Source organism: Fistularia commersonii, chromosome 9 (genome assembly GCF_037954325.1).
Source record: "Fistularia commersonii isolate RoL2024-O1a breed Wild chromosome 9, RoL_Fcom_v1.0, whole genome shotgun sequence".
Taxonomy (NCBI): Eukaryota; Metazoa; Chordata; class Actinopteri; order Syngnathiformes; family Fistulariidae; genus Fistularia; species Fistularia commersonii.
Window position 1 is genome coordinate 10,352,625 of NC_141292.1, and position 17,309 is coordinate 10,369,933.

General features: G+C 43.7%; 1 protein-coding gene across 6 annotated transcripts in view; it reads right to left on the minus strand.

Moving 5' to 3' along the window:
• Positions 1-411: 411 nt before the first annotated feature.
• sardh (sarcosine dehydrogenase) overlaps positions 412-17,309 on the minus strand; it is a 32,762-nt gene continuing 15,864 nt past the window's right edge. For 4 of the 6 annotated variants that reach the window (XM_086152421.1, XM_086152419.1, XM_086152420.1 and 1 more), the window contains 12 exons: positions 15,557-15,647; positions 15,265-15,406; positions 10,229-10,312; positions 9,925-10,038; positions 9,706-9,844; positions 8,677-8,790; positions 8,159-8,306; positions 6,393-6,486; positions 3,445-3,607; positions 3,110-3,278; positions 2,880-3,015; positions 412-2,457 (listed from right to left, as the gene is read on the minus strand). In XM_086152421.1, the coding sequence (XP_086008547.1) occupies positions 2,329-2,457; positions 2,880-3,015; positions 3,110-3,278; positions 3,445-3,607; positions 6,393-6,486; positions 8,159-8,306; positions 8,677-8,790; positions 9,706-9,844; positions 9,925-10,038; positions 10,229-10,312; positions 15,265-15,406; positions 15,557-15,647 (1,523 nt within the window). In that variant the 3' untranslated portion in view covers positions 412-2,328. Of the gene's footprint in view, positions 2,458-2,879; positions 3,016-3,109; positions 3,346-3,444; positions 3,718-6,392; positions 6,487-8,158; positions 8,307-8,676; positions 8,791-9,705; positions 9,845-9,924; positions 10,039-10,228; positions 10,313-15,264; positions 15,407-15,556; positions 15,648-17,309 lie in introns of all 6 variants that reach the window. The other 2 variants (XR_015106603.1, XR_015106602.1) reach the window with 2 other exon arrangements.

Consider the following 17,309-nt stretch of genomic DNA (forward strand, 5'->3'; position numbering starts at 1 on the left):
TTTTTTTTTTTTTTTTCCCCCAATTAGGTTATTCACTTTCTTGTTTGAGTGGTCTGGAATTCACTCATCCATTCATCCACCCTTTCACTCTTGCGGAAATGTGTAACCGAGAATTTTTACATTAAAAAAAGGCCTTTGTTACAATGAAATACAATTAATATTAATAACTGACATCGACAACACAAGATACCAATGAACACGTCTTACCTATCCTCATCTGCTCTCTCCCATAAGAGGGAATCACTGCGTTCTCTTTTTAAACTGGAAAATAAATTCATTCACTAATCCTGCACTCAGAGTAGGTGCAGCCAACTCTAGGGTGAGACGCAGGTTCACCTTCTCATTCGCAGGTAATCAAGACACACAACTGATCACTCTTGCAAAAAAAAAATTAAGATCTTAAAAAGCGACATAGATGAATAGTTTTAATGATTGATATGTCATACGTTACATTTGCGTTTAAAAATCTTGTTAAGTCAAGTTAATCCTGAGAACCATCCTGATGATTACTGGCAGAGTTTGAAAATAAAGATTAAAATAAAAAAAAAAAATTTTTGTTGTTATTTTAAACAGCAATACACACACAAGCCTGCATGCAAAAATGCAAGACTATGCAGTATTTCTATTCAAGTAGGTTTCTGTCCGAGGTCCACAGAGTCTATTTGCCAGCCCCCTATTCGGAAAAAACGCGGCGGTGCGTTTGAGAGTAAACACAGATAGAAGCAAAAATCATTAAGTAAAAAGAGATTAATTTTTTTTCTTTTTGGGATTTTAAAACTACATCAGTACATTTTGCAGCCAGAAGAAAATACAGCTTTGTAAACATCGAGAATAAGATTAGGAAATAAACAACAACAAAAAAAAAAAGAGCACGGTTACTGAAACTCGGCGGACAGCTGGATGCTGACATAGAGGAGTCATCCTCCGGTCAATGGCTAGGCGTGTATTTGAAGAAAAAGGATCTATTTCAGCTCTAAAGAATATATGAGATATCTTAAAGTCCCCCTTATCAATGGAATTATTCAGATCAATATGCTGCGCACTCGTTTGTAGACATCTAAACCGGACTTACTAGTTGGGAAAAGAACCAAAAGGAAATGAGTTGGTCGGAGGAGGCAAAGAAGACATTAATGCTGAGTTGCGGCAAAGATATTCGTATACTATAGGAGGATGTGCTGGGCAGCATTATTAGAAACAATGTTAATATAAGAGATGACTGATGGAATATGATGAGATAAGACAGCAATGAACATTGAAAAGCCTTCTAAGGGACAATCTAGGGCCCCTCTGCTGAAAAGTTGCCTTTGTTGATACTCTGTAATAACCTAGTAATAATTAGGTCAATTGTTCAGAGTAATATTTGCAAACAAAACCTTGTATGTCATTACATGACTTATGCTGCCTGTTTTGGTGTAAGACTTTCAGATGCCGATTATGGAGTAAAGCTGGAAACTCAGCTTGTAGACCATTATACACACCGTACTGGCTATGTCAGAAATAGTTGTGTGTGTGTGTGTGTGTGTGTGTATACACATATAAATATAAATATATATATATCCACATATAAATATAAATATATATGTATAGTATATATACATACACACATATATATATACATATATGTGTGTGTGTGTGTGTGTGTGTGTGTGAATATCACAGTACGAATATCATGCTACACTAGTGGATTTGGCCTCCTCCAGTGAGACTTGTGAGGTTTGATGTTAGAGCATGTCGTGGCTCTGAGGTCAGATTAATGATGTTGTTAATCAAGTATAAAAGTAATCAGACATATTGATGTGCAAAGTTGACTGATATTCAGGTTGACCGATTCAGTGTTTTCTTTTTTGTTGTTGTTAAATAGCTTCAAGTTGATCACCGGCTGCTACTCGACCCACTCCGATCAATCCTGCAGAGCCTTGGGCTCCATTAGAATCAACCGGGTTCAGGACGGATCATTGGAAGCAGATCCCCGTGCGCGTGGAACCTATCGATTATTTGATTACCCTTCAGATTTGACCCTCGCATCGGAAAAGCCAATCACACGAGGACATGAATGAAAGAGCGAGCACTAGCAGCTAAATGTTACCCGATAGGAACCAGAGCCTTATCTGATCTTTGATTAGTGATCGGAAAGTGATGATGAGGTTGCGCGAACCCGTTCAAGCTAGTATAAAATCCATAGGAAGAAAAAGAAAATAAAGATGCAATGTGAATTAGAATAATCAACATTGGAGACACCTTGCATTCGAGGGGGTGAAGCCCCATCCGTTCCCGTGACGACCAGTTCTGTTGTTTGTTTGTTTTTTCTCCACATGAGCACCATCCTCCTCAGGAGTAGATGCCCTTGACGCGTTTATTTTCAGCGTCAAACAGAGATTTCAGATGTGCACTGGCCTTGAACGTCACACCCATCCTCTCCAGGGTGAACTCGCCGCTCTTTATGAAATCGGCGCTTACCTGATAAAGAGAGAGGGATGGGATGGAGAGAAGACGGAGGAGAGAGAGAGAGAGAGAGAGAGAGAGAGAGAGATTAAAAGCCAGAAAGGCGAAGTGACAGTTTATTCTGAATATCTCGAGGAAATAAAAGAAAGCAGCCGAATGCTGTTTTTCGGGTATGTGTGAAAACACACACACATACAAAATCACTCACACACACACACACACACACACACACACACACACACACACACACAAAATCACACACACACTAACACGGCAGCAGTTCTGTGAGATCTTGTCTCCTGTCACTCAGTATTAGAGAGCACAGCTCCACTCCCGTCACTGGCATCTGTGTGTGTGTGTGTGTGTGTGTGTGTGTGTGCAATTCTAACGCGGCAGAACCGTGACAGCGAGAGAGGCTATTTAAAAAGGGTAAGTACCACTCCTCCGTCGGGGTTGCGGATGTATCCGTAGCCGATGGTTTTGTCTATGTAGAAACCGTAATCTGCACGCCGCAGGTGGCCGACGGGAACGCCGTTTCGGAAGACGGCCTCCAGGCCGAACATCGGCACTTTCCTGTGAGAGCGGGAGTAAGACATTAGACTTAATTTTCAGAATGTCGGCGATTCATGCGGTCAAGTTCATTTTTATGCTCGAAAGCCTCACTCACTCATCGATGGTGAAGGAGAGGATGCGCCTCTTTAGCCCCTCCCTTTTCTGTCTCTCCAGCCAATCACGGCCCTGGAAGGGAATGGAGCTCTTCATCTTGCAGGTGAAGCCCAGCCCCGCCTCCAGTGGCGTGTCGTCGATGCGAAGGTCGGCATGCCAGTGTCTGTACCCTGACGCAGACAGGCAGAGGATGTAGCTTCCGTGGGGGATCGTATTTAACAGACTCGGCGGCGTCCACTGTGAATGTGGTTTCCAGGCACAAAAAAAAAAAGAGAAAAACGGCTCTTCTATTCCGTACGACTACATTTTACCACGCCAATCTGTAACCGTGGTTACCTTTCTCTATGCTGAGCGAGTCGATGGCTCTGTAGCCCGCGTTGACGATGCCGTGCTTGGCGCCGGCGGCCATGACGGCGCGGTAAACGGGAAGACAGGACTCCTCGGGAATGTGCAGCTCCCAGCCGAGCTCTCCCACAAACGACAGCCGCATGGCTCGGACCTGGATCGGGGGTTCGGGGGCGGAGGGTTAGTGGACACTTCCTGCGTCATACACACTTCATCTTCCAGGGCTTTTAATAGCGATGGCGTTTTTGTTTTTTGTTTTTTCCCCTGCGTAATGCGGCGACAGAAGAAGAAGAAGACAAAGAAGAAAAAGAAGAGGAAGAATAAGATGTACAGTTGTGATAAGACGCGCCGAGAGGGGAAACAGGAAAGCCGTAATCTTCTTGTACAGAAACGAAAGGTTACTCGGGGAAACGCTTCGAGACTGGAGAGCGATTAAAACACCACCTCTGGGGAAGGAAAGAATTGGAAATGATGAAAGGCGAATGGAGGGAGCGGGGGGAGGGGGAGGTTGAGGCGATGGAGAATAAAGAAGAGGGGCAGCACAGACATGAAGGACAAGGCAGTAATAAATTGGCAAAAATGATGGCGGGAGAGAATGAAGAGTCAAAACGGGGACCCAGTCGGGTCTGAACGGGCTTTTTTTTCCCACCACGATGTATGTTTTTTAACATTCGAGTCTGGAAAGGAGACCAGAGGAACGCTCCACCCAGGTTTCCTGTCAGATTCCACCATCCGCATCCATTACTATGATAAATTTTTCCTTTGTTTTAGTGTAATGGAGGTAAATGTGTAAATTATAAAAATCTTTATATGGAATGAACTGTTCCTTTAGAAAATACATGATGAATTAATATCAAAAATGAATATTAAAAAACAATTGATGAAATTACACCCTAAAAATATTGTTGAGTTAAACAATATAATCTTGTCATTGTGGGAACCACTGGAATTTATCAGAAAATTGATTGGTAGCATGTATAAGAGGAAGTATAATGTTTTTAAGGCTCATCGTGGCTATTCTGGTTATTAAATCAATCTTTTTAATTTTGCCCGTTTTTTGCGCTATTGTTTCTGTGGTTTTATAGAAATAACAAAAAGAAAAGATCGTTTTAACAAGGTCACTAGAGGTTTTTTCCATTAAAAAAATCATTTTGCTTTCAAATTTTGAAGCAAAAAATACATTGCAAAGTACTTTTTCATTTTTTCATTGACCGTTTTTTTTTTTTTTTAAATCCACTGTATAAAACCGCCAGATGCAAGCGAGAAAAAAAACGCGCTGGCCGCACTAACACAAAGATTTGATTTCAGGCAAGGGGCCACAAATTACTGTTCCGAGGGCCGCGAGTCAGAAACCCCTGCTATAGAGGTTCGCTCATTTTCACGACCTCGGGGAAAGAGGAAGCAAAAAAGCTGGACTGCAGGTTCAAGGTCAAACTAGAGGAAGAGAATGGCGGGTCAAGCGAGAGGCTTGAAGGGGGTGAGAATGGAGGAGGAACGGTTTCACCCCCGGTGGCTGCTGTGACCACCATCTGGCCGGCCCGGGCTTCCATATGCACAAACTGCAACTCCTACACACACCGAACACATACTCTGGGCACGGCGGAGAACACGGAGGGGAGGGGAAACGCACGGAAACATGGATTCCGATGACCCGGAGGCACAGGCCACCCATCCGGCGGGTGAAGGAAATCTAATGAGCTGGGGGTTGGCGGGGGAAGGGACGGAGGGACGGTCGTGTTCTCGCAGCAGTGCAGCCATTAAGATGTCACCCCCAGACAGGACCGGTTACCAGCTGGAACGCAGCGCCAGTGACACGCCAACACACACACACATGCCGACACGTATACACACACACGCATCTGCACAAGCACTCCAGCTGAGCCGGAAGGAGATGGCGTCTGCAGTCGCCGGCGCGCTGCATAATTCATGCGGGAGTAAAGGAGAGCTAGCGGACCCACGCGCCGGCGTGGCGTGCCCACCGCCGCCACAACATGCGCTTTTCTTGACGGGAGGTACCGAACCGTGCGGGGGGTTAAGCCTGAAAGTTAAATGAAACACACGGGCAGGAAGGAAACCGGAGTAACATAACATAACATAACAACTCGCTTTGACTTTGGAGGAGACTGCCTGGGGGCTGGGAGGAAGAGGAGGAAGAGGAGATAGGAAGAGGCAGGAAAAGCCGGTGCGGAAATAGAGTGGACAGAGCCGGGGCCTCAGTAAGATGCCTGACGCTCACCATCTGTCACACACGTGCACACACACTCCATGGGTTTCAGCAGTCACACACTCACTGCAGTCATTGACATTATGAAGCTAATTCATACAGTGAAGAAGCAGCACAGTCCATTGTGATTGTGTTTGTGTGCATACCTCTCTGTGTGTGTGTGTGTGAGTGAGTGCGCTTGTGCATGCACCAGCACCATTCATATCATCAGAAATGATCATCCGTTTTTTGTCTAATCCCAAAATAGGAGTATCTTTAGGGTTTTTTTTTGAGCCCATTCAGACATCGTGTTTATATTTTTGTTGGATTTTTGGTTATTATTGCGTGTGTGTGTGAGTGTGTGTGCACACCTTTCTCTGCAATCTAACTCGAAATTAGCATCCTTTCTTTCATCTTAATGGACAAGTATCTTCAAATTGAGCTTTTCCACTGTTTGGGGTTGAGGTGATGATTTGAAGGCGAGCCTCTTCGGGCACCATATTTGTAGTTTTTTGTGTGTTTTGTAGTTCTATGTGACTGCTTTAAACATTCTTTGCTAAATAATCAGAAATTACCAACCGATTTTGCTTAATTCTATTATACGGGTATCTTATTGGGGATTTTTAAGACGAAATTCTTCAGGCAAGTTTGTAGTGTGCCGTTTGTATTAAGCAATTTTTGTGCATGTTAGTGTGTTTGTGTATGTGTGTGTGTGTGTGTGTGTGTATGTTCTCACCTGATGGCCTGCTGCACTAACCACCTTGTGCGTGGAGAAAGGGAACGCTTCATTGCTTAGGTCAGTGTCCAACACTTCCTGAAGGACCTCGCGACTGGACACCCACACACACACACACACACACATACAGAAAATACTGACTAATTGTTTTTTTCTGCTATTTTTAAACTCACATCTATGGTAGTGAGTCATAAAGAATGCTTCCCCTGAGGTGGGGGGATCTGAGATACAAATATAAACCCCTGCGGCGGTTGTTACTAAACCTGGACAAGTCAATAATAAGAAAACAACAGCAGAAGTGATCATCTCCGTGGCAACGTACCGCACTTCTTCTCCCACAAACACACAAACACACAAGATCGTTATTACATAAAGATGAGTCAACAGAAAAAAAAAAGGGGGGGGGGCTAAGTTTAGCTTACATCGCTAGTTGCACGCTTGTGTCTTTGTGTGTGGGCCGGCGGAGGAAGATTGCGTTTTTTTTGCACAAGTGGCAAGAAGCCAGGAGTGGGGACGTGGGCAGAGGAGAGACGGTTAGGGGTGTTTGTTGCTTTCCTTTTTCTCCAACAAGCAATCAATGCTGATATACTTAGATGTGCATTCACATGTGCAAGCACACACACATGACAGTGTGTGTGTGTGTGTGTGTGTGTGTGTGAGTGTGTGGGCCAGTCTAGCGCACAGACTGAACTCTCCTCAGGCTGTCGTCTAATTTCTGCCTCGCCTTCAGTGAAGCCTCGTTCACTGAACTCCAGGGTCCGACAGCGATGCCAATTAGCTATATATAATCTGAGAATGGCTACATTTGCATGCATGTGTGTATGTGTGTGTGTAGGCCTCCGCCAATCCTTTTTTTCCTGACTTGCCAATGAACTGCACTTGCGCAAAACCTCAACACTCTTGCAGAGATATCACAACATCTCATTTGTTATGTGTGAGGGTGATAAGTGCAAAGGCCCAGCGCCGCTACCCGCCCACTGGAACACACCACAAACCGCCGCCGTGCTTTGCTGCAAGTTTAATGACTCTCCATTGTGGAGTGAGACATCTCAGGTGCAGAAAAAAAATTATTAAAAATTCTCCCCACACCTAGACGTGGTCGCATCACTTGGCCCGAAATGTAGAAGAAAACACAAATATGTGAAGTTTTGTTCAAGACATCTGTGGGTGTATCATGACACTGTGAGGAGGAGCTGTCAATCATTGCATCACCCCGGGAGAGAGGAGGAGGAGATGTAAAAACATAACAGCATCCGCCTTCTTCTTATTGATTTAAAAATTATACCTCTCATGTCATCATTTCATGTTTCTGCTGATTTTCAGGTGTTTTTAGGCAAACTATCAGGCCTCTGCTGTCATGGTTCACTCTCAGATTACTTGGCAGATTTTAAATTGTTTTGGGTTTTGTGATTTTTCTTTTTGTTGATTTTTCCATTTTCTGATGTAATTGATGATTTGGTGATGTTTTTTTTTTCCACGGTTCTTTCTTTTCCCCACTGATATTAAGGAAAAGTTGATGATTATGATCAAAAAATAGGATTCAAAATACTTGAATCAAAATACACATCTTTTTTGCACTTCTTGCTTCTAAACCGAGCAACTGGGCTGTTGTGCAATAACATAATATTCCCTTCGAGCCCGCTAGGAATACAAAAGGGATTTCAAGAGCGTTATTTCCACACAACCTATCAGACGTTTCACCCACTGTCCTTCCACCCATTGACCCATCAGTTGATCTTTCCCCACCTCTTGGCGCCTCCACCCACCTCTTGGGTCCCTGGATGCTGATCATGCCCATGTCCTCCGAGTGGTCTGTCAGCTGGCAGGAGAACCCTCGGTCTTGGAGGGTCGTTCGAATGTGGTTCCAGTTGTGTTCGGCGACGCCGCCTCCGATGGCCAGATAGTAAGCGTCACCTGAGGGGTTGGACACAAAATCGATGATGTTTTTCTCTCGGAATAGTTCCCGCAAATTCAATGCACAAGCCGTACAAAGAGGGGAAATCAATTTACCTCACAGAATTCAAGTGCAGTTTTAGCAAACACGAACAAACAAAAAAAAATAACACAGGGAAATTCATTTTTTCCTTTTTCCAAACCTCGAAGCTGACTGCCGTCGCAATTATCAGCGACCTCACCATTTTTAACGCCACTGTCGTAAAATGACAAAATGGCTGGTGTTTAGAGCTATAGCAGAGGCAGAAAGGGGAAGCAGATAGAACACCATAGGATATGCATATGTGCATATGATGAAAACACACACACACAGACAGAAACAGTTGCTCACCGTTGGACTCCGGGGCCAAGGGCAGGTTGGCGGCACCGGGCTGCAGTCTGCTCACTGTCAGGTCGGCCTCCGTTCCTCCTCTGGTGTTCAGCATGCAGGTGTACACTGTGGAGCCTGACACACAGCACATCATTACCGTGGCAACCTTTCCAAAGCCTCCTGAAGCCGCGCTGAGCCATCACGGGAAATCACCGATAATCCCAGGTCAATCTGGTTTGTTTTCGGGTGCATTTGGGAGATTTTGTGTGAGTGTGTGTGTGAGTGTGTGTGTGTGTAAGTTTCAACAAAATGTTTAAAACTAAAATGAATCGCTCATCAACTTGAGTGTGCTTAAGACCTCAGCAGGCTTATAAGCAATCATTACCAAACTGCAGGGAACACAAACACACACACTATTAAAATGGCTGAAAGCATCATCACAATAATTTCATGTAATTACAGCAGCTGTCTACAATGACATGCCAATCATCCTTTGCAAGTGTGTGTGTGCGTCCTTCAGTGGATGGTTTACATTCTGGTTGAATTTTGCTAATAAAAACAATTTCAAGTCTGCCGGCCGGATCTATCTCGAAGGTGAGCAGTGTGTCGTCTGAGGGGAACAGCCGCGTTTTCAGTTGCGAAACAGATTAATAAGAAATTAAATGAAAAACAAGCTGTTGGAAGCGACGCAACAGTCACAAATGTCTTTTATATCTTTTGCATTTCCAGTCACAGTAAAGCCTCTAGAGTCCCGGAAGCCAAGAACAATGCTGTAAAACTAGTGACGAAACAAACTAATACATGAATAAAGCAACCAAACATAACGTGTGATAATATCAAAAATAAAATTCAGGGGGCGTTTGCATGTTCTACCCGTGAATGAGAATGAATAGTTGTTAGTACTGAATGTCTCTTTTTGATGGTGAGGACCAGCTGCTTAAAGGGGAGGGATAGCATTTCATCTAATAGTAATGGAGTGTTTAATAACTTCAAAATGAGACAGTTGGATTTTAATGGAGGAATTTAAGCATCTGTAAACATCAGACTCACCCGGCTTCTTGTTGACGTCGGCAGTGAACAACCAATCGGCTGCCTCCTTGGCATCCGGCCCGGTGAGGTAGAACTTCCCAAAGTAGGACATGTTGAACACGGCCACGCCGTGTCTGCATGAGAGGCACTCCTTTTTAATCTGCGTTCCAAAAACCAATCGAATCAATGGCGTTGACTTGGCGTCTGACAGTCTAGACCCCCCCAGCCCACAAGTCTCACCACGTCATGATGCGGAGGGAAACCAAAGGTGTACTCTTTACCCAGCAACTCATTGTATTTGTGGTCTTCGTTCTTCCTGATGTCGTAGGCACCATAGTAGTCGTAGTCCTTGACCTTCGCAACCACACAGGACACCGAGCCCATCAGCCAATCAATCGCAGCTCTTGAAATACCTCCATCTTATTTCCCTGGATTTCAAATGTTTGCAGCCCCTCCCGCCAGATTCAGGCATCCCTCCATGTAGCCCTTTCCTCTAAAAATATGAAGATATGAAACAATACAGTAGCGAGTGTGTGCGTCTCACAGGGGCTTGGCCTTCCTTGTTGAACCAGCCGGGCCTCTCCCAGCCGTGCCTCTCCTGGAACACACAGCCCTGCTCCACCAGCACCTGATGGAGGCGAAAAACGCACACGCACGCAAACAGACACACACACACAGACGAAGACCGACTGTTAAATTAAATTAAAAAAAAAAAAAAAAAAAAAAAAAACTGACAGCAGAGCTGCATATGAGAGGAGGGAAACTGAAAGTCAATTGTTTTTTTAAATAATCACAGATATGTGGTTGTAATCAGAAATGAGCATTTTTTAGTTTTTAACTCTGTTTAGAAAAAAAAAATAATAATAATTTCAACGACTTAAAAGGGTCTGGCAACCAACGCGGCTCTACTGACGTCAACAATAAATATGACTGAACAAGAGCCTAGAACACATATGTCAAAGTCAAGGCCCGCCAACGAATTATCTCTGGCCCCTGGGATGAAATTGATTATTATTAGAACCGTCCCGCAGGCCGCAGCCGCCCGCTGGTGTTTTGAACGCACCAATACTACATTCCCCACAATACAACGGTAGTCTGCGAACACACTGCAGCACAGCAAGCCGGCTTTGGCTTCGCTCTTCATCAGCAGTCAGAGCAGATGTCAAATTTCAGCTGCCTCCTCCCCAAAAATGGGTAAACGAAAGGTGGACGATGAGAACCGGGGGTTTCGAGGTAGGTGGGAGGCAGAGAACATGTTCACGGAGGTAAAAGGCAACCCTGTGTTTCTTTTATGTGGAGAAAGTTTGGCTGCAGATGCGGTTAGAAAACTGGAGCCTCTTCCCCAGCCGCCAGACCATGAAAGAGAAGCTCTCTGCCGCCGTGTTCCCAAGTGCGCGGTTTGCCGATAAACTCAACATACTTGCCGCCGACTTCCGACGCCGATTTGCTGACTTTGAAGCCCCAAAAAAAGCAGGTTTGAACGGCTCGGCAATCCTTTTGCAGTTGGAAAGCCCATCGCCAAACCTACAAATGGAGTTGATTGAGCTCCAGTGCAATGACACACGGAAGGAAAAATATGAGAGAGTGCACGTTTCATCCCCGACACAATGACCCAGCCGCGCGTCCGAGCTGCTCAGACGCTCTCTATGTTTGGCAGCACATTCCTGTGAGAACAAGCTAAACAAAACATCGCACAGGAGCCGTCTTAGTGATAAGCACCTTCACTCAATCCTGAGGATTTCCTCAGCTCAGAGCCTGAACCCCGAACATTGATGAACTTGTACAAAAGATGAGACACCAGCAAGTATCAGGCTCAGCCTCAGACAAGCGAGCGTCACAGAGCACGAATGTATTTTTAGTTTTTAATTCAGTTAAATTTTCACATATGTTTCTACAAGACCTGCTATTTTTCTTTGAAGAAAGCATTGTTTTGTCCGTGTGCCACAGATTTCTGCATTTTATTTTATTATTGTATTTATTTATTTATTTATTCATTTGTTTATTTATTTATTTGTATTTTATTTGTGTATTTATTTTTCAGTTAATGGACTCGGGGAAAATTGCAGATAGGAGCCATAAGAAAGAAAACAACTGATTTGATTTATCTATTTTTATGTTCTCATTTTACTGTTTAACAATAATTGACATGATCATAGAGCAGCACGATATTGCATTTTCAGTTTATATTGCATGCATTTTCATTTACGCACTTAGGTCTTGGTTCAATAGGCTATGTTCAGTCAGTTCAATATATTTTGATAAACAATGAACTAGTCCGGCCCTCTGCTTGTAGCAAATTTGTTTTTTTGACCCTCTGTGTATTTGACTTTGACATCCCTGGCTTAGAAGGTCCTTCCCTTAAATGTTATTACATTTTATTATTACATATTATTACAGAGAATAAGTCCCAATATGCAATAACTTAGTGACTTACAATTCAACAGTTAATCTAATTATATGGGAATAGAAGCATGTTAGTACAAATGTAGGAAATTGCAAATTAGTTCATTAAAGATATATATCTATATTTATATATATAAATACATGTGGACTTGATGGTAAGTGTTGAAACAAGATGTCCGACTGGCTCCCCCTCCTCGCTGTTAAAACTGACAGTCGCCCACAGTCGGTAGGTTTCGCTCCGCTACGCTTTCCCTTCCCTGCTAGCAGCCAGCAAACCACCTCTTGCCAAAACTTCCCACACTGCGCTATATATACCATCTGTGCTCTCTGAGGTGGAGGGAACGCAAGAGCGCGCACGTCAGAAAGAGGCCCAAGATGCTCGCAGGGTTTGGAAAAAGAGAAATAAAATAAAATGAATTATCAAATAAAATAACATAAAATTAAATTAAATTTATTTCAAATATAATATAAAATTAAATAATTCAATTTTACTCTATTAACTGAAATGAATAATGTTGAGTTTATTTTTTTTTTGTTAAATAATTCAACATTTTTATCTAACATAAAAATACAATTAAAAGTTCATTAAATCAGTTTAAATTACATTCAAAATATCAAAAATAAAATAAAGTAAAAATAAAATTCTGATATCACTTCTTAAAAGTTTTATTTATTACCATAACTGCAGCTTTCTCCCTTGACAAAAGCCTTTTACGGCAGCAAAAGCTCATCTGTGTTTTTTTCTCCCACTCAACCCCCCCGTCTGTCTGCCGCGCCGCCCGCCAACACTGCAGGGGGGCCAGTTGCTTCAGTATGTGGCGCTGCTTCAGCCGGTAATTAAGGGGTCATTACAGTCTCGTAGCTAAGGGACCGTTTCCCCGGTGTGTCTTCTGAGGCATAATTACAATCATCAAATGAGATGAAACGCTGCCCCGGGAAAAAAAAAAAAAAAATGAAAAAGAAGGTAGGATCAAATAAATAATCTCAACTATGAAGTGATGTAGAAGTTCTCGGTCCAAGTCGCGCTGAGAAATATCGGATGTTTGCAATAATCAACGCAGAAATAGATAAATGTGTTTTTCTGCAAATGAAAGGTTTTATGATTCCCTCTTTGTTTTTGTTGCGGGGGAATAATGAATGCGCTTCTTGCCATTTGGAAGGAGGAGGAAAAAGTGGTTTCGTCTTTTAAAAGGGACGAAACTGCCGGTTTACTCGTGGCATCTGAAGACAAATTAATTCAATGGGGCGGGGGGGGGGGTACTTTTGGGAGATGGAGATAATTGATGATACAAAAAGGAGACATACTCTCACCGCCACACCAGAGGAGCGTTCAGTGAGCAATGACAGAGGCTCGTGCTTGAGTGTGAATCACCAATTTGGTGACTGATAAGACTGCGGCACAGGGAAGAAAGGGAAAGTAAGTAAGATAAAGACTAAACAATGACATAAACACAGCCATGTAACAGTTAAACATCTTATTTTATCCGTGCAACCCCGTGTGTTTTGAGGGGCTCTGATAATGGAGGTCGGTGACGTGTTTATTACAGTGTTCACTGTTAATAATACTTTTCCCCCTCAGTTCTTAGGGCCTTTGGCGTTTAGTGGTATGATATGTTGTTGTTAATGCAAAAAAAGTCTGCTGACAACACAAAATGAGAATATTAAGAGAGAGGGAAGCCTGATTGATACATTCAATGTTACCATTTGATTTGTCCTAATGTTTAATTCTGATGTATAATGTAGCCACAGGGCGGCACGGGACGGTGTCACCCTGAGCCTGTCCCAGGCCCGGATAAATGCAGAAGGTTGCGTCCAAAAGATAAGATAAGATAAAAACAACTTTATTAATCCCGAAGGAAAATGTTGTGCCAGAGTTACAGAAAATATAACAGTAATAAATAATAAAAAGAAAAAGGCAGAATTAGAAATAAAAATAAACTATAAACTATAAAGTGTCTCTAAAAGGGCATCCGGCATTTAACTTTTGCCAAAACCAAACATGCAAATTAAGCCTAATAACCAGATTATATCAGATCGGTCGAGGACCGGATTAACGCCATTGGTACCGATAACCTACCAATGGAAACCGGGCTACTGTAGGTCAAAGAAGGAGAGGAGGAAGGCGTGTTCGGAAGCAGAGAGAGAAGAGGAAGGACAGGCGTCTGGGACTGGGAGTAGGGACTTTGAATGTTGGGACGATGACAGAAAACGGTAGAGTTGGTTGACATGATGCAGAAAAGAAAGGTGGAAGAGATCAGGGGACCAGGTGGGAAGGTAATAAGGCTAGAGGCTTAGGGGCAGGTTTTAAGTTGTACTATCATGGTACTGAAAGGAGGAAAAATAAAGTGGGAGTTATCTTGAACGAGGAGTTTGTTAGGAATGTTCTGGGGGTTGAGGCTAAAAGGTGTGGAGATCAAGAAGTTTGAGGATGTCAAGATCTTTGGGTCAACAGTCCAGAGCAGCGGAGCGTGTGGAAAGAGCTGAAGAAATGGATCCAAGCAGGTTGGAATGGGCGGAGGAAAGTGTCAGCGATACTATGCGATAGAAGACTGTCAGTCAGAATGAAAGGAAAGGTGTCCAAGACGGTAATGAAACAAGTGATGCTGTATGGCCTAGAAACAGTAACAATGACGAAAAGACAGGAGGCAGAGCTAGAAGTCGCAGAGATGAAGATGCTAAGGTTCTCTTTGGGAGTGACCAGGAAGGATAGGATCAGAAATGAGTCTATCAGAGGGACAGCACATGTTAGATGTTTTGGAGAGAAAGTCAGAGAAGCCAGACTGAGATGGTTCGGTCATGTACAGAGGAGGGATAGAGAATATATTGGTAGACGGATGCTGGAAGATTTATGGACGTAGTGAGAGAAGATATGAAGGTAGTTGGTGTGAGAGAGGAGGATACAGAGAATAGGGTTAGATAGAGGGTTGATTCACTGTGGCAACCCCTGAAGGGAAAAGCCGAAAGGAGAAGAAAATGTTTAATTCTGATGTACATATTTTATTAATTTACCCCTGCAAGTCGCTTTGCTGATATGGACCTGGCAGAAGATACATTCAGCCAACTTACTGTTGTCGTATGATTTGTAAATGCATTATATTCAAACTGGTTATTTTGCATGTGGGATTTTTGGACGTCAACCCAAGTCGAGACGATCCTGCCAACAAAGTGCTGATGTACCTGATGGAAGGGGTCCTTCCTCATGTTCCTGCTGGCCAGCGGCTCATCGAAGGGGAACACCACCGAATAGTTTTTGGCGTAGGACTCATGGCTCCTCTCTCTGATCCAGCGCACGTTGTCAGTCAGCGAGTTGTGGAAACGTCTGGGGCAGAGAGCACCGTCAAATGGCGGAGAAAAGCATAATTATTCTTGCTGGTGACAGGTTTACGCCGCTTTTGATTTTGAGCGAACCTCCCGCTTTTTCACCGCCACCGCTCACTAGCGCTTGCCAGTTAACTTTGTATTCACGTACCTGATATCATATCCATACATGTCCTTCTCCGGGCGTCCGTGAATGATCCAGTGGGCCAGTTCCCGACCGCAGCCGCCTCCCAGCATCATTCCTGCCAGGAACAGACGGGAAAAAAAAACAGAGAGCAAAGATTATCCAGACCACCCGCATCCAATCAGTGTTGGAAATGAAAAAGGGTTATGGATCAAATTATTGACACCGCCTCAGTCCTCTGTCTGCCCCAACCTGTTCACCATTCAAGTGTATAAACATGCATACATACATGCATACATGCAGTATGTGCTGCGAAGTGCTTAGAGGCTGATCCTGTTACTGATTTATGTTCCTGTTATTCTTAGTCTGTATTCCTTTTTTTTGTACCTGGCCTAATTCCTACATTTTGGTAGCTGACTTTTTGTGTCTGATCCAACTCTGGATCTTTGTATCTGATCCTATTCCTGATTTTTGTTCCTGATCCTGGGCTCTTGGTTTCTGTTCTTGATGTTCCTTGTCTGCATTCCTGGTTTTTGTCACAGTATTTGTGATTTTTGTTCCTAATCCTAGATTCCTGACTTTCTTTTCTTGATGTTCCTGGTCTGGATTATCAATTTTTATTCCTCATATTCCCGGTCTGTATTCACGATTTTTGTACCTCATCATAGGTTCCTCAGTTTTATTCTTGATGCTCCTGGTCTGCATTCCAGATTTTTGTTGCTGGTCCTATTCCTGATATTTGCACCAGTTATTCCTAATTCTTGTTCCTGATGTTTCCAGTCTGAAATTATGTTTCTGGGCTTAATCTTCCAAGTCTGTATTTCTAATTTTTATTCTTGATCATGGGTCCTGGAATTTTCCCTCTTGATGTTCCTGATCTGGATTCCTGAATTTGTTAATGGAGCTAATTCTAATTTTTAGTCCCTCTAATCCTGGTCTACATTTTTGTTTCTGATCCCATTCCTGATAGTTCTGTTACATTATTCCTGATTTATGTTCCTAGTTTTTCTCCTTGATCCTATTCCTGATATTCCGTCCCTCCGCTAAAGCCATGGGAGTCTCATCACCTGCCGAGGAAAGTGTCGACCTCTCCACGTTACTTAACCCTGCCTTTCGGCTGCCTCACAGCGAGAGCCCTTCACTTCGCGCCGACTAACCCTGCCTCAACCCCCCATCCCCCACCCCCCGCAGCTCCTGGACCAATGAGCTGCCCCCTAGAACTATCACCATCTTTGGTGTCATCGCAGGTAATTTGCATGTACCATGTGCACACACACACACACACACACACACATGCACTCAACCCGACGATTGGCATCCTTCCCTCCCTCCTTCATCCCCCTATTTCCCTCTTCCCTCTGACAGGTCAGCATTGTCGCTCCGGGCACCTGGGCGGACATTTGAATGGATGGACAGATGAATAGACGTCAGTAAAGGCATGGGAGGAGGGTTGAAGTGTGTGTGGGGGGGGTTAGCTCTCCCAGAATGCCTCGGCAACTGGCGGGGGTGAGGCGGTGCTGATAAATGTCACCCGAGGTAACGCTGGTGACGCAGGGGCGTGCATCTGCACATGGAAGCCATCTGTTTGTGAACGGGTGACAAAAAATTTGAGGCCCTTGAACCACTGCCGCGGGCTGGGAAGTAGTCCTTTCCATACCAAAACCAGACAGGAGAAAGCATAAAACGCCTCTGTGTCACTGCTAATCCGTCAAATCCCAGCCTAAAATAGTCTGTCGTGTTTAAAAAAAAAAAACAAAAAAACAAAACCATATCGACTTTC